General features: G+C 37.5%; 1 protein-coding gene across 3 annotated transcripts in view; it reads right to left on the reverse strand.

Moving 5' to 3' along the window:
• DCLK1 (doublecortin like kinase 1) overlaps positions 1 to 19,026 on the reverse strand; it is a 242,762-nt gene that overhangs the window by 69,296 nt on the left and 154,440 nt on the right. For all 3 annotated transcript variants that reach the window (XM_057377978.1, XM_057377979.1, XM_057377981.1), the window contains exon 5: positions 8,125 to 8,241. In XM_057377978.1, coding sequence (XP_057233961.1) covers positions 8,125 to 8,241 — 117 coding nt within the window. The remainder of the gene's footprint in view (positions 1 to 8,124; positions 8,242 to 19,026) is intronic.

A 19,026-nucleotide genomic window follows, 5' to 3' on the forward strand; every position in this document is an offset into this window, starting at 1 on the left:
GGTACCTGTGGTAGCCACACGGTGTAACCCAAGCAGTGCAGAGCTCAGCTGAGACTGTAAACCCCACATATGTTCCTCCTCCTCAACCCAAAGTCACCTACATCTGCACCATGAAGCAGAGAAGTGCAGCAGACAGGCAGATATTGCAGATATTGTCAGAAGAAAGGAGACTGCCTTGAAAATGCAGTTTCCTGGAATCCATCAATGTTTGTTTTGTTCTGTAGTCTCAGATGGCAAGTGCCTCTTGAGGTTTTCTCCCTCCGCACTCCAGCTGATTTCTATGAAATTTGCTGCTAATTTCATGTAGTACCTAACAAAGAGAGCATCTACATGCATGTAAGATTTAATGAAAATCTCTCTTTTAAATTGTTTCACCTAACTAGAAAGAATGGATTCTCAAATCAGTCTGTGTGAACAGAGTACCAATTTTGAGCATATTTCTTCATTTAGCATTTAACTTTTCATCCTTCAAGAGGGCTAAACTACTCAATATAACCCAAATTATTTCTCTTACCAACTCCTGTTTTTGTTACACGGGAGGAAATTATAAAATTTAATTTTTCAGTGAGTAGTATCAAAGGCAAACAACATAAATAAAAAATTAAAAAGAAGCCATGATCAAAGCAAAAATCATCCGGAAATCCCTGGGCCCGCAGGATGACTCCACCACTCCCATGGGTGCGAACTCTTGGCTCTAGGAAAATTTTGTTTCAGCATATTTATTAAAAATCTGTCTACTGAGTAACTGTAACTGAACAAAACCACATGACCTCGTCAAAGACAATACGACATATCATGCTTTTTTCCTTTGGGATACAAAAGACCTTCTTGAGTCAGGCAGTTGAAGGAAGCTTGTTTCTGGATAACGGTCAAAGATGAACGATGGGACTAAATGAAAACATACTYTATTGCAGAGGAACACCTCTACCTCTTTTTTCCTTTTTTTTTTTTTTTCTTTTTTAAGCTAGCAGAGCAAAGCACAAGCATCTGACCTAGAGAAGACTTCAGTAAGATCCTGTTTCTATATCCTAAACTAGTTTTTTCTTTAGGGAACATCTACAGTGTTGGTCAGGTTTTAGTTTGACATGCAGTTTCACAGTTTCTTTGTCCAGGTACAATTAAAAAAAAAACAAACCTCACATAGTCCTTGGTAATACAGCCTACTCTATCCATTTGTCACATTTTGTCACTTTTGTCACATCGTTCCTGTTGTCATTTGTATCAGGTACGTATCAACTCAGGTATTCTTGAAATAGTCACTTGTCACATTAAATAACCCAAACTCCTAAATAACTCTTTTTAAAACAAAATTTTAACACCTGAATGGCTATTATAAATAAGATTTTAAGCATCTGACATATTCTCAGTGATAACCTGAGGGGAAACGAGGTTGCTCACAGGGGAGAAAAAGTGAGAAGCAAAAAATTTTGAAGGTGCTCAAACTGAAGAAAAAGAAAGTAGCTACTTTTGTTGAGAGCAAGTTCCGAAAGTTAGAGTTGGAATTTCAGAAGCTAAACCAGAGTTCACCCAAATGAAGTATCTTTCCTTAATTTAATAGACGAAGAGTACAGTGATTCCAGTCATCTCCTGCTGCTCTTGATTTAATTAAAAATAACGATGATGAAGATATAAGTGCTGCTGCCTTCCTTGAATCTATTACCTCTTCATCCACACTGAGGCTGCCACCAATGGTGTTAAATGGCAGCTGGAGAGAAGCCACCAGCTACTGAACGTCTATGGACTGCTATCAGACGTCCATAATTTTCACTTACCAGCAATGGGCTGATACCCAGTGTCACTGAAATTAAATATCTTTTTTATGATGCCCTTTCCCCAACTATTTGATGCCAACTAAAACATCAAAGTGGTTTCACAGGCTTTAAGAAGACTTCAGAAAATTTAAGTAGAGGTAGGATTATCTATTGCACTTGGAACAAGACTTCAGCCTTCTGCCTGCCCAGGAAGTCACACTATCTTTTCTCTGCTTTTCTTCTTTGCCTTGTTCTGTGCTTCTCTTCTCTATTTAGATTGAAAGCCTTTTGAAGCAGACAGTACCTCAAATGGATTTGTAAAAAGCCAGAAAGCAATCCTCCTACTGTGAGATTTCTGTCTGATTGGTACTGTTTTGAAACACTGTCAGATGTAAATAACTAACTGAAGAAAACATAATAATGGAGAAGTCAGCCTTACTCAGATTGTCCTAGCTTGCTTGTACTCTTGGAAGAAAAAATTATTCTGTGTTTTTATATAAAAATAGGATTTTTATAGCATCTGTTCTCAGGAGCCTGGGAGGCTATAGAGAAAATATAAGTACATTAAACATATGCTCTGTTACAAAAAAAAAAAAAAAAAAAAAAAAAAAAAGGGAAAAGGAAAGGATGTAAAAAAGGTAAAGTACCCATGTAAAGCCATACATTCCTTTGAAACACACCAAGAAATGGTGTAAAGGCAGATGCAGTCTTTTTGGTCACTATAGATAGTACAGCTCAAGAAATTACAAGGAGTGTGTGCTTCCCACAGACTGATGCATTTTGCTTTGCCTGCAGCTAACCTGTGTGGCCCTGAGCACTTTTGCAGCCCCTGGTTTCACTAAGGGTCTTTCCCTGGAACCCTGCAACCTGCTTTCCATTCACAGAGTGCCACTTCRCCCTTTGCTGCCATAGCAGTGTGTCCTAGAGCCTGTGGGACCGTGTCATTTACCCTGTTGTGCCCAGGATGCTGTTCCCACGGCCATGTATTCTGCAAAGCTTGACAGTGCTGTAGGTTCTGTACTGGACTTTTGGGCTTGCCAAGGAGGCTGCCTTTACAGGCAAGGGAGGGCAAAAGGCACCTGCCAAGGGTGAAAATCTTTTAAGAGCCTTGGAATTGTCRTTAAGAGTCCATTTCCCCCAGATAAGACAATGAGGAAACAGTTCTCCAGAGCAGTGGCTGGTGGCTCACCAAGGAGAGGGGACACTCAGGGTCCTTTGTGCTCCTGCACAAAGTCAGAGATCACCATAACAAACTGAGACTGAAAAGGAAAGCAAGGGCCTTGAAGCAGAATTTCCTCTAAAATAATTTAACATTACTCAGTTTATCTTCAAAGCACTGATTTTGGTAAAACACTATGGTGCCAGACTTGGAGATGCAAAAACAAGACACAGACAGAAAAACAACAAATGACTAATCTGCTTAGAATAATACACTTGATTTCTGTAAGCAGCTTCGGAAACTTTTGGGATGAATTTGGGAAGGTTTATCACCCTGAACCACCATTTGCTCAGAAAAAGGAACTCATGAACTTCATTGAATTTATAGACATTCAGTGCAAACCAAAGTTTGGGCTTAAGTCACTGACCACTTGAAATTCTGTGTCAAAGAAGCAGAACAGTTGCTGAGGATGGCATTGTCTAAATGTTTTAGCCTCATTTATGCATCTATTTCTCTAATAACAGAAAAATGGCCCAAAGATTTTGCCCTCATTAACTCTAAAAATGATGAATCCTTATCAGCTATTTGGCTGAATACCTGCATTAAAAACTATATATGTTACAGATGCATACACAAGAGAAAAAAGGTAACTCAAGGTTATTCTCTCCATTCTACAGTTTTATCAGTTTTAATATTCAACTTTGAGATTTTAATATTTCTTTTTTAACATGGTCTTTGTCTATGGAAGTTTCCTTTTTTGGCCCATGTAATTATCCATGYGTATTATCTTGATACAGACATTAATTCAAGACTGAAGCACACATACGATCCTTTTGTGCAGTTATAATGTGCAGACTTTGAAAAGTGCAGCAAGAATCAAAAAGAAATAAAAGGAATCAGATTCTTTCTAATTAGCAAGACTCTCTTTTCCATRCACCTTGATTAGCTTTGTGTCAAGGGCAAACTATGAAGGATGTTTTCTGCCTGCCCTTTATCCCCACTTCTTTCAACTTTGTTCTATGACAAAACTCTTTGGAAAATGATACACCTTTAAATTTTTGTAATATATATGTATTGCCTTTGATCTGAGCAAAGAATCTAGTCTTATTCTTGAGTATTTTCCATGCTAATTGCCAATGAAAGAAAAATCCCTGAAAGTAGTTCAAAGGTCAACTGAAAGCTGTTTAAAAACACAGATTAAAAATACATATACATACACTTACACATGTACATATACCTAGCAGTAATGACACGACAACAAAAGCGTAACTTCCAGCTATACACAAGTCATTAAGGAGATTCTCTCGTACTGAGATGTTTAATGTAGACATCATGGGAAAAAGTTATCTGCTCAGATGTGCACTAGATGGCAATTTCTCTATTCTGCTACTGTCACAGGACCATAATTCCAAGAAACAGGCAGTATTTTTAGGCTTGCTGGGTGGCAGAAAAGTGTAAAGTGAAATCTGTATGCATTGTTTGCACTTCCGGGAGAATTTTGGGTTTTGTCTAAAACCATATAAGAGTTCATGTTTCTCTTTATTTCTACTGCTGGTTTTTTTTAAATGCAATGTCTAATATAAAATTGCATTTTTAAAATAATCATTGACTTGTATTAGTTTTATGTGATTTAAAAACAATTCTTGATAGCAAGTGGCTGCCTACTACAATATTGCTTCCTTGTGTAAAAGTAACAGTGATCGAAGTAATCATGTATGCAGGGTTAGAAACAGCCTTCCTGTAACATCCACACAATTTGACCTYACTCTCTGCAGAAAGCAAACAGCAGAGATACAGATGGGCAAATCAGAGCCATTCCCCCCAATAAAAATAAATTATATAGAAAAATGTTAAATTGCTTATCTTTTTTAAGCATGACAAATTTAGAATAGAATAGAATAGAATAGAATAGAATAGAATAGAATAGAATAGAATAGAATAGAATAGAATAGAATAGAATAGAATAGAATAGAATAGAATAGAATAGAATAGAATAGAATAGTTCACTTGCAAGGATCCTGCAACAGCCATCTAGTCCAACTGCTTGACCAACTCAGGGCTGACCAAAAGTTCAGCATATTCAGTTGAGAAGTGGAGAGACAGAGTGGCTTTGGTGAGCATCTGGCACCCAACCAGGGTCAACCAAACATGTAGTATTCCTTAGTAAATGAATGCTTCCCAGCTAGAGAATCATTAAGTTGTTCAAACAGGAAAAGACCTTTAGATTCATCCAATCAAACTATTATCCCAGCACTGCCAAGTCCACCACTAAACCATGTCCCTCAGAGGTGCCATGTCTACACATCTTTTAAATACCTTCATGGATGCTTGATAACCCTCTCACTAAAGAAATGCTTCTCAATGTCCATTCTAAACCTTCCCTGGTGTGGTTTTGAAGCATTCCAACATGCTTTGTCACTGGATACCAGAGAGAAGAGCTCAGCACCTCTGTCTCCACATCCCCTCCCCAGGAAGCCAGAGAACAATTGGGTCCTTTTCTCACAACAAGACAAGCCCAAAGTCCTTTGTTGCTCCCTATTGGACATACCTTCTGGCCCTTTCACCAGTTTTGTTGTCCACCTCTGGACACATTTTGAGTACGTTTCCATCCTTCCTGAACTATGGTGCCCAGAATTGCACACAGCGCTCAAAGTGAGGCCACACCAACATCAAGACAATCACCTCTCTTGCCTGGCTGGTGACACTGTGTTTGACACACCACAGGATGAGATTTGCCAGGGCTCTCAGCTGACTTGTAAGGAGCCTGCTGCCAACCAGCACCCCCATATCCCTGTCTGCATGGCTGCTCTCCAGCCAGTCCTCTCCCAATTGATATTTATGCTGGGCATTACTCYATCCCAGATGTGCAATCTAGCATATGTTCTCCTTAAACTCCATCCMATTAATCATTGCCTGATGCTCCAATCTATCTAGATCCCTTGCTTCTTGAGAGAGTCAACAGCCCTCCCAGTTTGTTATCATCATCAATACTGCTAATTGTGCATTCACTGCCTCTGCCCAGATCATCAATAAAAATATTGAACAAAACTGGCCCTGGACCTGAACCCTGAAGGAATGCTGCTGGTGACCAGTTGCCACGCAGAGGTAGCACCATTCCCTACAATCTTTTGAATTCTATCCCTCAGCCAGTTCTTCACAAAGGCTTATAGTAGGTGACAGACTGTTCTGTCAGCATCCCATACATTCCTGAGGGGCTTTGTCCAACACTTTTTCTAAGAAAATCTAAGTACAATGTCCAAATGATTATGTGAAATAGGCAACGATCATGTTTTGACAAACTAAAATGTGCCTGTTTCCTGTGAATGCATCGGTCTCACATAAGAAATGCTTAAGATGATTACATCTATCATGGGCACAGCACCATTCAAAATGGCTTGCATTTTTACAGTTTTCATTACACTCTCTCCTCTCTTGCTATTGGTTTTAATAATGTATTAATTATTATTGTGGAATAGTAAAAACATTCTATTTTTTCCATAGGCTGAAAAATTATCTCCTGATATTTTGAACTATGTAATGYGTTCTGCTCAGACCTTTATAGAATTAAACTACGAGAAGCTAAGATGCACTCATCCACACTTCTCCAGCATGTTTAAGTAAAAACAATACTATTTCTCTCAGGAACAAAACTAGCATGGTATCACACAGTCAACACAGAAAAAATGTTGCTAGTCCCATAGAAAAACCATAGATTTTTTAAATGCATAGCACGACAATTATTTCACATAGAAATCACCATATACAGTTCTGTGTTCATTATTTGTACTCACTAACAAATATTCATTAGAAAAAAAACACCAGCCTGTAATATTCAAACACCAAACAGGGCCTCCCTTGGTAAAGTTTAATTTAACTCTGTTCCACTACAAAGAAACTTAACATGTTCATGAAAGAGCTACTCTGGGCTTGTATCACAACTGATACTTCATCCCATTACCTTTTTTCAGTATCTGTATCTCAGCTTTTCACTAGGATGTATAGGAGGCAAGTTGCCTCCCATCCCTGCTACCCACATCTATTCCTCTGGGTCTCATCGTGTCTCTCCCACTTTCCTCCTTCCCAGAGCAAGAATGTTGCTTTTTTTACTCACTTATTCTTTTTATAAAAAAAAAGAAAAAAAGAAAAAAAGAAAAAAGAAAAGGTTCTAGTTGGTCTGTGCCTACCCTCTTTGAAACCAGCACTGGGCCATTCTGATCACCACCTCCCCACAAAGACCTTACAGTGCTGGATGCAGGTTTCAGGATGTCATTTGCTTTCCTGATGGCAGAAGACTGAAGCAGAAAGAGGGAGGTGGCTTTCAGACAGCTCTAATGTTTGTCTCTTGCAAAMTACGCATTCACAAGCAATGCTGCAAGTGCTTGAATGGGTCTACTCCAACTTGCTCACACCGAGAATTATTTGTACATTCAGGCACCAATACCAGCAAATCATCTAATGCACTTTTTTGTTTATGTATTTGTTCTGCTTGGGAAAAAGCTGCAGGGGTGAATAGTCATTGGCTATCTAATGGGAGCTGCTGCAAAGGCAGCCAAAACAAGGCCCTTCAGACAGAACATCCTAAAGCTTTTTGCTGAGTCTTCTCCAACCTGCATCACTGGCTTGTTAGGTCAGTTCTGACATTTCATTCCTCAGAAATCTTTGCACCTCACCTTCTGACATTTCATTCCTCAGATATCTTTGCACCTCACACTCACATCTGTAATCACATTCTTTCTCAGCCCTGCCCTTCTTTTATCAATATCTTCATGACCTTTAATCAATCCTTTCGTCACTACTGCCTCCTCACTCCCTCAGAAACAAAAGACAAAGATTGTGGAATTAACCTTTTGGGGACGCAGATCTTAAGCTGCATAACTTGGGCTACTTTCTGCTACATTCAGCTCCTAGTGCAAAAACTAACATTTTTTCCTCAGTATTTAGGCACTGGAAGCAAAAACATGCACAAAAAATAAAGTGAATTGAACCACTGTAGTGACAGATCATGATTTATAAGATGCTGAAGCTTTTATTTTTATTGAGAAGATACTTGATCTCAGATGCCACTGAGAAAACAAGTGAATTTTTACTATCAACTCTTTCATACATACAATGTTTTTCCCCAGGAAGGTGGAATTTTAAGTGCATTGCCCATTCTACCGAAAGAGAACGGCAGAATGGATGCTGTTGTTMGGAAAGATTACTTGCTTGCTTTACCTGAGCTAGTAGAAGCAGGAGACTTGCTGCGTCGGGACGGGCCTGGGCTCTTGGTGGTGCTCCTGCGTGAACTCGAAGCTATTTTGGTATAGGAAGTAGATTTCACCACCCGACATTCTAGAAGACAAAGAAACTGCATAAGTTAGCAATTAGGAAAGCCAGCAAGATTCTGTAACAGAAAGAACACTGAGAAGTGAAAACATTTAGCCCACTCTTGTTTTCATTCACCTTGAGGAGTTTTATGAGAAAATATAAAACCTGTATAAATGGCTCCATTAAAATCCAAGTACAGTATGTACCATATCCCAGACAAAGAACTGCTGCAGCAATCCAGTCTTTTAAATACCATGGTTACTGCAGGTACTTAGGACAGCTTAATTTAACAGTGCAGAGACTAGTCATAAAATTTTTGAAGATTTCAGTACAAGTAACATAGCAATTTTTTGTAAACAGTCCAGATGCAATGTAAGCATTTTTGTCAACCCAGGCAGTCTCCTCTAGAAAAACCAGAAGTCTTCTTTTCTGTATCAAAATGTTACAATTGTACAAAGATGATGCAAGTGTCTACCACTCATGAAACGTTCAAAGAAAATAAAGCAGGTTTGTTGTTCCTGCTTAATCACCTGGTGAGCAATASCCCACATTGTGTAGCACATCCAATTCATCACAGGTTGAGAGAAATGGCACTACTTGCTCATAAGAGACATCAGTAAAATCAATGAAGAGGCGAAATTACCCTCCCACTTGAGAACACTACAAGATGTTCAGGTTAGAGTTTATGCATACCCCCACAGATCTGTAGGCATCCTTGCATTACGCCTGCAAAATGGTTCTTGGCGTGAGGATGAAAGAACTCACTGTGCATAGCACTGATGTCTTGAACTCTTAATGGATACTAGATTAATSATCAGACTTATTACACCGCTGGGAAAAAAAAAATCCACTTCTTAGTCAATATAAAATTAAAAGTCTGCAGCAATGTTTATACTGTCTTCACCTCACAATGAGAGTACACTTCACTTGTTTAAAAATACGTCAGTAAACATTTAGTTCTGTATCAGACCTGTTTCCTATTTTTTTCCCATAGTTAAGGTTCCTCAACACAGGTTAAGAGAAACAAACAAGAGTTTTTTCTTCAGAGTCAGAAAATACTATGTAAAAGCCTTCACATTATTTAGTCTTCACAGATCAGTGGAGCCTGTAACATAGTTTAGACAGATTAGAGAACAAAAAAATAAAATTGAGCATAACTCATTAACTTAAACATATACACCMGAGAATGATGTAATGAAATTTATTTCTCTTGGCTATCCTAACTGTTCATCTTTCATCAAGCTGTTCAAGGAAATAGAAGCAAGAACTGATGAGTTACTGAGGAAAGCATCCAGTATAGCTGAGAGGACCAGAGAAATGCCCTGGTCCTCCCAAAGAGCCTTTTCTTCCCAAACTCTCCCCATTCCTAATGTCCGATAGTAGCTTATTTCTTTCTGTTGACATTTTTGGTGATTCATTAATGAGTACTCTTGTTTTATAGTGAACAAACAGTGGAAATGGAGAAAAATATTTACTCTGGGAGGAAATAATTTACTGAAAACAGGRGGAATGAGATGAAAGCTTTCAATTAGGTGCCATTGGGTAACCACAGCAAGAATCTTACACTGATTTACTGGCATAAACAGCTGCTCCAGAAACCATATACAATGCAAATGTAAACAGGTTCTTTATCTTCCTGTAAGTAAAAATGCAAAATCTTCAAACACTTAATAGCCAATTTTAAAATCCCAGTGTGGGCGTCATTCACAGTAAACAGTCGGGAAGGGGAACTGCATATTCTAATGGTCAACAAACAACAAGACTAAAGCAGAATGATACAATCAAGATAAACACAGTAGAATATCATTTACTTAGCTGAAGAACTTAAGAGTCCATGAAGAAAACAGCTACTTTTTGCAATATGTAAAAAGTTTTCCTATTTCCAGGGTGTAAAGAAAACAATTATCTACACCCCTCTCTTGCAATTCATGTTACGTACTGAAGCTTAATTCTTATTTTATTACAAGTACTAATACTCATTCAAGTTCTCTCGACACCTTAAAAACACCCAGAGTCTTAAATATGTTATCACAGAAGCATTACCACCATTTCTAATTGGGTGACACTTGACCAGTGATGCGTCTGTCCTGGAGCCGGCTGGCACTGGCTTGCTGGACATGGGGGAAGCTGCTGGCAGTTTGTCACAGAGGCCACCCCTGCAGACCCTCCCACTGCCAAAACTTGGCCAGGCAAACCCAGTTCATCTGCAAATCATCCTGAGGGGCTACATAGAGTTATTGAGAGAAACCTGACMAGTTATTGGAGAAACCCCACACTAATGGCATATTGCCCAGAGGGGAAGTTACCTCTCATAGCTAAACATTAGGTCTCTCCCCACAGGAGAGAAACACAGGTGATTATATAGTAATCCAAGAAATGTATAAGCATCACAGGATCATAGGATAATCCTGTTTGGACATGAGAAATTCCTAGTCCAGTTTCCTGCTTAAAGCTTGAAGTAGCTTCACATTCAATCTCTTTTTGCCTATTTTTCTATTTGTATAAAGCCTTTTAAGCTCAATTATCAATTTGTTTGGCACAATCTTTTTATTCCTCTCAAAAATAATTCACAGGTCATRAAATTTTAAAAGGCCACAGTTCAAATGAGCATCTATACTCTTTAAGGTAAAGTTGGCAAGTACCATGTTTCCTATTTCCTATGAGTTTACAAGTTTATTCATGAATGACATGAATGAATAAATGGGCTATGGTATGGCCTGTGGAGAGCCATCTAGGAAATGCTTCGGTGCTGTTCAGACCAGGCCTGAACAACTCATGCCTTCAAAAACTGGGGCAAGACTAGTTCCAGAGTTGAAGGGATTTCCAGTCATGGGCATAATGTAACCAGGCAGCTTGCTGTAAATAGGTCCCAGCTCCCAGGGTTTATGCATGCAATTCTGTTGTCACACTTAGTTTGTAATGTAAAATTTTACTGCAGGCAAAGATCCCACTCAGTAACCACACAACCACTGCTTGTTCGTCTAAGACATTACCATAATCTGCCCGTTGCTGTAGGAGAGCTCTGTGTAACAGAGAAAACAAAACAAAAATGCATGTTTTATTGAAAGCCTCTTTTCCACACAGAATCTAAACTGGTGAGCAAATGAATGCATACTTTCTCCTCATCAGCAGTATTTGGATTGCTATTCAATGGGTCCTTCGCAAGCTGTGAAAGAAAATAGCATTTTTCCCCCAAATTCCTTTTGATGCCAAAACTGTATCAGAAATAGATCTGAACTTCTGACAGAAGAGAGCTATACTGCCTTTCTCACTCATGTGGGCATGCCCAGCCAAGAAGAAACACCAAGTGCTTCTATATTATGTTCAGTAAGGAAGGAATGTTTCATGAAACCCCAGTCCTTCCTCTCACCATGGACTGACTGACATTARAGGAACAAAATGATGACACCCATGGTAATGCAAGACAAAAGAAGGTCAACTTTACAGTTTGAACTTTACAGGCTTTATTGTTTTCCAACTCAGAATATGATATAAATAAGAATGCTTTTACAGTGAAAATATCTTGCAGTAAGATGTTCTGTTGTATAAYTACATACAAAGCTATAAAGTAGGAGACAGAAGTACAGACCAACAGCAGCAAGGCTAACAATGTCCCTTTATAGTATGCAATATTACCACAGAGTTTTGAGCCATTATTGGACATTAACCATAGGGCGGAGGGAAAGAAAGAGAAAATACCCCAAGGCTGCAATCTGACGTAATTGAGGCTGCAGGGACAAGATAAGGAGAAAAGAGTTACTGAGATTGTAAGGTGGTGTCAATGAGCAGTAGGAAATGTCAGAACTAGGAGGTACCCCAATGTACATCCTGTGAGCTCTTGGCTCTTCCTGCTGCCAAATGGATAAAATATAAGGATGAGGTAAATAAAGGATGCTAACATGCAGAATCACAACACCTGCAGTCTCCAGCTCCATGATGTTTCATTTCCAAAATGTTACATTAGCTTCTATGCTCATTAGATTTTACAATGGCAAAAAGCAGCAGAGAGTAACTAATCTGCAATAAATGTGTCATAAAATGAAAGTCTTCTAGAGAAGACTGTGAAAAGTTATTTAAATTACCACGAGATCAAAAAGGCTTAGTTGTCAGCAATTCAGAAGTTGACCTTATGGCCTTCATGAGTTCTTTCTGGGCAAAAATATCACTCTCTGCTGTGTTTTGCTTTTCTTTGAGGTCTGTGCATAGGGAATAGATTTTATATTTTCAGTATCCCTGTCAATCTGTTTCTCTAAGACGGGAACATTTAACTTGGTTTCAGCAACAGCTGTATCCTACAGATAAGCAAGGGGGGAGGATCAGGGATGTCTGTGGTTGTTGGTAAGCCACTTTACTGTAAACCTCAGGCTGGTGCCTTTTACCACTGCTTAAAGACATTAGCGTCACTAGCAATGTCCTCAGGCCAACCAGTAGATCATTACCCCAAATGCAGTACCAATTTTAGTTTTTAATGTTAAGGGTAATTTGTTCCATGTTGCTAATTCTTAATGCAGCTAATAAGATTTTATTTTTCAGCTGCATTCATGCCTTCAATTAWTATCGGTAATCTTCTCTTTGCAGAACTAAGTTTCACTCTCTTCAGCAAGAGAAATTATACCCTCCTGTCTAGTGGCATTGATATACACTGCAATTCACCATACCCAACTGATCAACCACTGGCAGCTATGACTTGCAATTACAAAATGTTCAAAAGGGTAACTATCATACAGTTTCCAAAAATGAAAGTGATATAGATTGTTTCACAATTTCTGAACACAATTCAGTGTGTTCCTGAACACACTGCTGATGCAGATGGACAGTGATGTATGCATAGAATGCAAAATCCCAAAGTTTGATCCCATGCACCAAGTTCTGTGTCACTGTAAATGCATGGGGGTTTGAGACATCTTATCTTCTGATTTGATTTCATACAAGTAATTGGTGTTTAACACATGATAGAGATTAGGAATTCTATTTCAACTGTGTGCCAAATACTTGTGGAAGCAATTACCTAAATCTCCCTTTTTTTTTTTTTTTTTTCAAAGAAATATACTTTGATTGGGGTATAAAATGCAGAAACAGATTTTATTTCATGTGAAAAATCATTATCTAATTCTGAAACTGGGGTAAGTATATGCAATAAAATACAGATCATAAAGCTATCTATCCCTTATTACAGATCAATAAAATAGAGAATCTTGAAAGGTCTTAGGAACACAAATCATTTCATCCAAGCTCAAAGTGTTTTCATATGTTTGTACTACTCAAAAAATACCTTCTTAAGATAGAAATAAGGAAGTTATTTGTGAATTCACATATTATCACTAATATCTCAATCTGCTCTAATGTATAATTTTCAGAATCTGAGTTCAAATGTGTCAAAATTCTCCAAAGTTTAAATATTTACCAGAAGAGGTAAACAGATTTCATGTGTAAATCAAAATGTGGCATCGATTATTTACTGCTCTTCCKTCAAACATGTTCCTGAGATCATTGAGAAGTGTCATGGTTTGAACTTGGTTCGTGTTGGGTGCTTTGTCTTTTGGTCCAGTTCAAACCAAGACAAGAAGATAGAACTCATCTAGTGCTAGACAGCTCAAAATATTATGAACTATGAACTATTCACCTCACAGTCAATAGAACATTCATTTCTGTGACCTACCTTAGGAACCTGTAAGTTAGAAAAGATGAACCTTACTCATGAATTATCAGATACAAAAGATAGACTGGGTTTTGGGGAAAATACCCTAATTACAAGCAGTATCTTTGGACTGGGTATGGGCTTTTCTACTTTGTACAAACATTAACACAAGATTTTGCTGTATTTGTTAACTTTACTGTTATGAGTAGATTTTATCTCCCCACCTTCTCTAAATGCTAACCTTTTTGTCAGATTCATCTCACACAAATTTCCACATTKTTTTTTTTTTGTACAAAAMCAAGATTATGCTGAATCTTGCTTTACATCAGAAAAGAAATCTGCTATCATGAAAAATTCCACCTCACAGCAGTGGAAAAAAGGATTGAAAAACCATTTATCACCACTGCAACAGCTTCTCTGACAAGGCACAATATCTAATTATTTTGCAGCTCTGCTTCTGTAGGCAGACAAAACTAGAAGACTTCTTCAAAACCTGCTTGTCTAAGTGAATCTGAAATATTCCTGACTGAAATAATGTGAATGAACTCACATGGGTAAAATTTTAATTTCTGAAATTAAAACTTGACTATCAGAAACTATTTTTAAGATACCTGAAGACCAATTTGAAATAAGAATTTTGTCATTAGCTAAAACGTACCCCTAGCACACATTCTCTTTGACATGCATGTCTTTTGTATCTTGCCACATACTCTGTTTCACTCCCAGAGATTTTAATTATCACTGTTTGCTCAATACATGTCAGACAAGATGTGCCAATGCTGATATAAATGTTCATTAGTTTGCCCTTATATTTAGAACCCTTTCCCTATATCTCTGCAGATTTACCACAATAGCTGCAGAGACCAAAATATCACAAAGCCACTTCTACCTGAAAATGATGGCACAACTGATTACAACTGCAATCAACTGTACTATTTTTATTTATGGCCTCAGCCTTATTCCTCATGTAACAAAGAAATGTGACAATCCTTTGCTCACAGCTTTTCTTTTTGTGACAAAATCTTGTTTACTGGGCGTAGAGTCTATTAACACATATCTCTCTAAAAACACTGGTGAAACCACAGGAAAATTCAACACTGAAGTGCCTTAATCTGCACAGTTAGATGGCATTTTTCTTGGCATTGTTTTATTCAGGTCATTTGAGATTAAATAAGAGAATGGTACAAATTAATTAGCTCTAAACTATTCTGTTCCTCAAGATCAATGGCTTGCTTTCCTGTTCAGWACAAAGAGGCAATAGTTGTCCTATTACCCATTAAAAATAATTTTGTTCTTTGAGAATAAGCAGATCTCCTATCCACTCCATATGGTAAATATTAACATCATCCTAAGCACCAAGTACACATGCATTCCATCATATATTTTTTCAATTATGGTATAAGTGAAGTGTCAATGTTGCAGTCCAACACATTCTGTGGTTCTGGTATTACCACTCTCGGTCTGAAGAGCATAACTTGTTTTCAATTGTTTACTGTTTCAAATTGCACTTTTGGAAGTTTACAAGCTCGAGGCCTTTCCACAGATAGAAATATAAATCCTTGTTTGCAGAACATCATCTTMAAATGGAAAATATTAGCTAAAGGTACTACTGAGAAACATCAATTCAAAACAGTTAACTCTGAATACATTTTAGTAAAGTCTCCTGAGTTTACAGATTTTTCTGTGCAACTGATTTGTGGTGAGCAAGAATATGTGTATTTAAACTGCCCTATTTATTTCTGCTTTGTTTTTTTTTTCTATTAAATCTGCCTACTTATAAATGCACTTATTYGTCTAACAATTTCATTGTGCAGTATTAAGTTTTAAAAGCCTTTTACCCCCAAAGAAATGAATCACATTGTACTGGAGTAAAGCTTATAGTCATAACAGTTAAACACAAATAAAATTCCCATGGTTTATGCAGCTAATTCGCTAGATTAGCAAGGAGTCTTGCACAAAACAAGGGATATACAAATATAAAATGTTCATTAAAACAGAAGAATATGAGAAGTCAATTGTTATGGGGAGTTTTATTATTCAAATGATCATTAAAAATACTAACTGCAATCAGGCAGACAGCATAACTTTAGCAACAGTGAGACTAGAAGTCAAGATACACTAAGAAGTGACAAGTCAGAGAGAGGTTTTAGATAACATTTTCAAATTAGCAAGATGTGAAGAATATTTAGAGACACATCTAAGATGAACTCTAAGCTATCAGACATTATTTTGTGAGAATTATGAAAGGCAAGTAAAGATMCAAGAGAAAAAGTCAAAGCAAGAGCCTATCTTTAAAACTGGGACACAACAGAAAAGTGGGAGTTGAAGAAAAGATACCCTTATTTGAGATTATTGAAAAAAGTTATCCAAAGGGAGAGTATAAAGAAGACAGAGTCAAGCTGCTTTCCTTTTCGTTGTGGCAAGACAAGAAGCAATGGGCACAAACTGAAACACAGGAGGCTCCCTCTGAACAGCAGAAAACACCTTTTCACACTGAAGGGGCCAAACACTGGCACACATTTCCCAAAGAGGTGGTGGAGTTTCCAGCTTTGGGGAAATTCAAAAGCCATCTAGACATGATGGGCACCCAGCACCAGACGACCTCTAGAGGTTCCTTCCAAGCTCAATCCTTCTTTGTTTCCATGACAATACAAAGCAATAAAGGAAACAAAATATTTGAAGCTTAAAAGATATTAAGATTATTAACAAAAGTCAAAAGAGTTTTGTCAAGAATAAATGTGTCAAAATGGTCTTCCTATAAAGGATAACAGGAGGGAGAGTAGAGATTATAAGGCTTGCTACTCAGAACTTTTAAACTCAAACTGCAATTTAAGAAAATACCATCTATAGAAATTGCTTTTAAGATCAATACTGGAAAAGCAAATCAGGGTAGTTACCAATGGGTTTACTGTCAAACTAGGAGACAATAAGCAGAGAAATTCACTAGGATTTTGTTTCTGATCCTGRTCTAGTCAATATTTATTTGTATTAATAAACTGACTATACATTTTAAATTTGGAGAGGACACTACCATAGGTAAAGCTGTAAGGACTGTGGAACAACATAAATTTGAAAACTGGAAAAGTCATCAGAAAAAACAGATAAAATTCAACAAGTCCAAGACACTAGAACCAGGAAAGAATATGCAACAGAATAAAGGCTGAAGCCATCTCATTACAAGAATCAATTGCATAAATGCTAAACAGCACTTCTGCAAAGAGCGACAAAAGTTTTGCAGTCGGGTCACATGCTGAATTTGAAGTAAACTACTACAGTAAATGAAATCATCACCCTGCTGAGGGTATAAACTCTGAGGAAAGTGTCTGAATTGCCCCCCAGGGCTACTGCACTGTTAGTTAGCACAACAAATCCACTTTGTGTTTCCCATTAATAAACATGAGGATTTTACCTTCAGAGGATTAAGAGAATACTAAGAGATATTACAAGATGGGGAAATATGACCAGTGAAGGAGAACTAATATAAACGGGGCCTTTGGTTCAGAAAAGAAGGGATGATACAAAACAGCAGCCTTCAATACTTAAAACACTGCCAAAATGAAGAAAAACTAACTTCCTACTATAAAGTGTATCATGAATAGGACAAAGAGGAGTGTTCCTAAGTTTCCAAAAGGTAGATCAATTCAGACATGAGAAAACCTGCTTTTAACTGCAAGGATAAGGAAGTAGTGGAACAGATCAAGTGGAGGACTTGTTGAATTTCCCTAACTACAACTGTACACACACAGGTTAGCCAGAAACCTACAAAGTCAACTTAAATACAGCAGGTCTTCCCGTGGGACTTTTCAGATCCCCTCTATGATTCTTTTGATTAAGTCTTCCTAGTATGACTCATGAAAGGTTTTTCACTGTCAGCACTTCTGCTTGGTTTAGCTGAAAAGTAAGTAAATGGAGGAGATGCACTATAATGTAAAACTGAGTGAAAGTCAAAGAACATTTTYGCATGGGAAAAGTGATTGCTTAATGGGTGAATTAAAATCATTATAATTTCCTGAGTGGGGAGACTATTGAGATATAAATATTTTATTTGTCTTCAAAAGGCAGACTGATTAACTTTCAGAATTTTTCTCAGTGGGACATTAGCAGAACTGATATCTCCAAAAATCAGACCTTCTCCTTCACAGAGAATTCAGAGCCTTGCTGGCTAATATTGTCTCATACCATTAAGACATATGTACATTTCCTCCAAACCAACTATATGATAAAACTTTATACTGAGAGAAGATATTTCTTACTGGCTTCATGGATTAGATGTTTTTTAACTTTCATTGGACAGATCTAAATTGATTCTGTAATGCTAGCAATGATTAAGAGGATGGCTCTATCTACATTTCCACCACTCAATCTGCTCTCAAAGTATATCTTTCATTCTTCTCATATATAGGCATGTCTAGATGAAAAAACCTAGATGAAAACAGAAATGTTCACATATTCCATGTAGTTCAGGAAAAGCCATCATGGAAAAAAAAAAAAGAATAAAAGCCAACCAATCAAAACCATATTATCCTATATCATCTTCTGAAGCACTCTGGACTGTAAATATGTGAAGCAAGAATCAGAGGTTAATATGCAGCTGGCACCCAAATGATAATCAACAAGCAGTGTGTAGGCAGGGGGACAGGAGKAATGCTGACTATGGTATATACATCATATACATTCCTTAGGTTATTGTCAAAAGGAATGCTTTGCACTCTATCTATAAAACTATAGGTATCATTTATGATCATGTCTAGCACCTCAGTGGGTCATTGTTTTTAGAACTATTTTTTTGTAAACTTATTTCACTACCAAGTTGCACAAATTTAGTTGATATTRGACAAATTCAGTTTGAGTTGACCTTCTTCCATGCAGTGAAAGCCATTACTATGAATGATAAAGTATGTTAAGCCTAAAAATGCAGTAGACATTTCTTAAGGGTGCTTCATTTTCTAAATTCTTTGACCCACGTAATTTTTTGCTCTGCAAGCTGGTGTCCAAGATATACCTCCATCTCCACCATTAACTTTAAAGAAATCCAAATGTAGAACCATACCCATCTCCAAATTTTTAAACAAAGTTTATATCCTACTAGATGTTTGAAGAGGGCTGTCATGTGCATTGACAACATACTGTGGTGACAGTATGACATAAGTCATGTAGCAAATATGAAAGAT

Source organism: Malurus melanocephalus, unplaced genomic scaffold (genome assembly GCF_030028575.1).
Source record: "Malurus melanocephalus ecotype Western Australia unplaced genomic scaffold, MMel_1.1 scaffold_336, whole genome shotgun sequence".
Lineage (NCBI taxonomy): Eukaryota > Metazoa > Chordata > Aves > Passeriformes > Maluridae > Malurus > Malurus melanocephalus.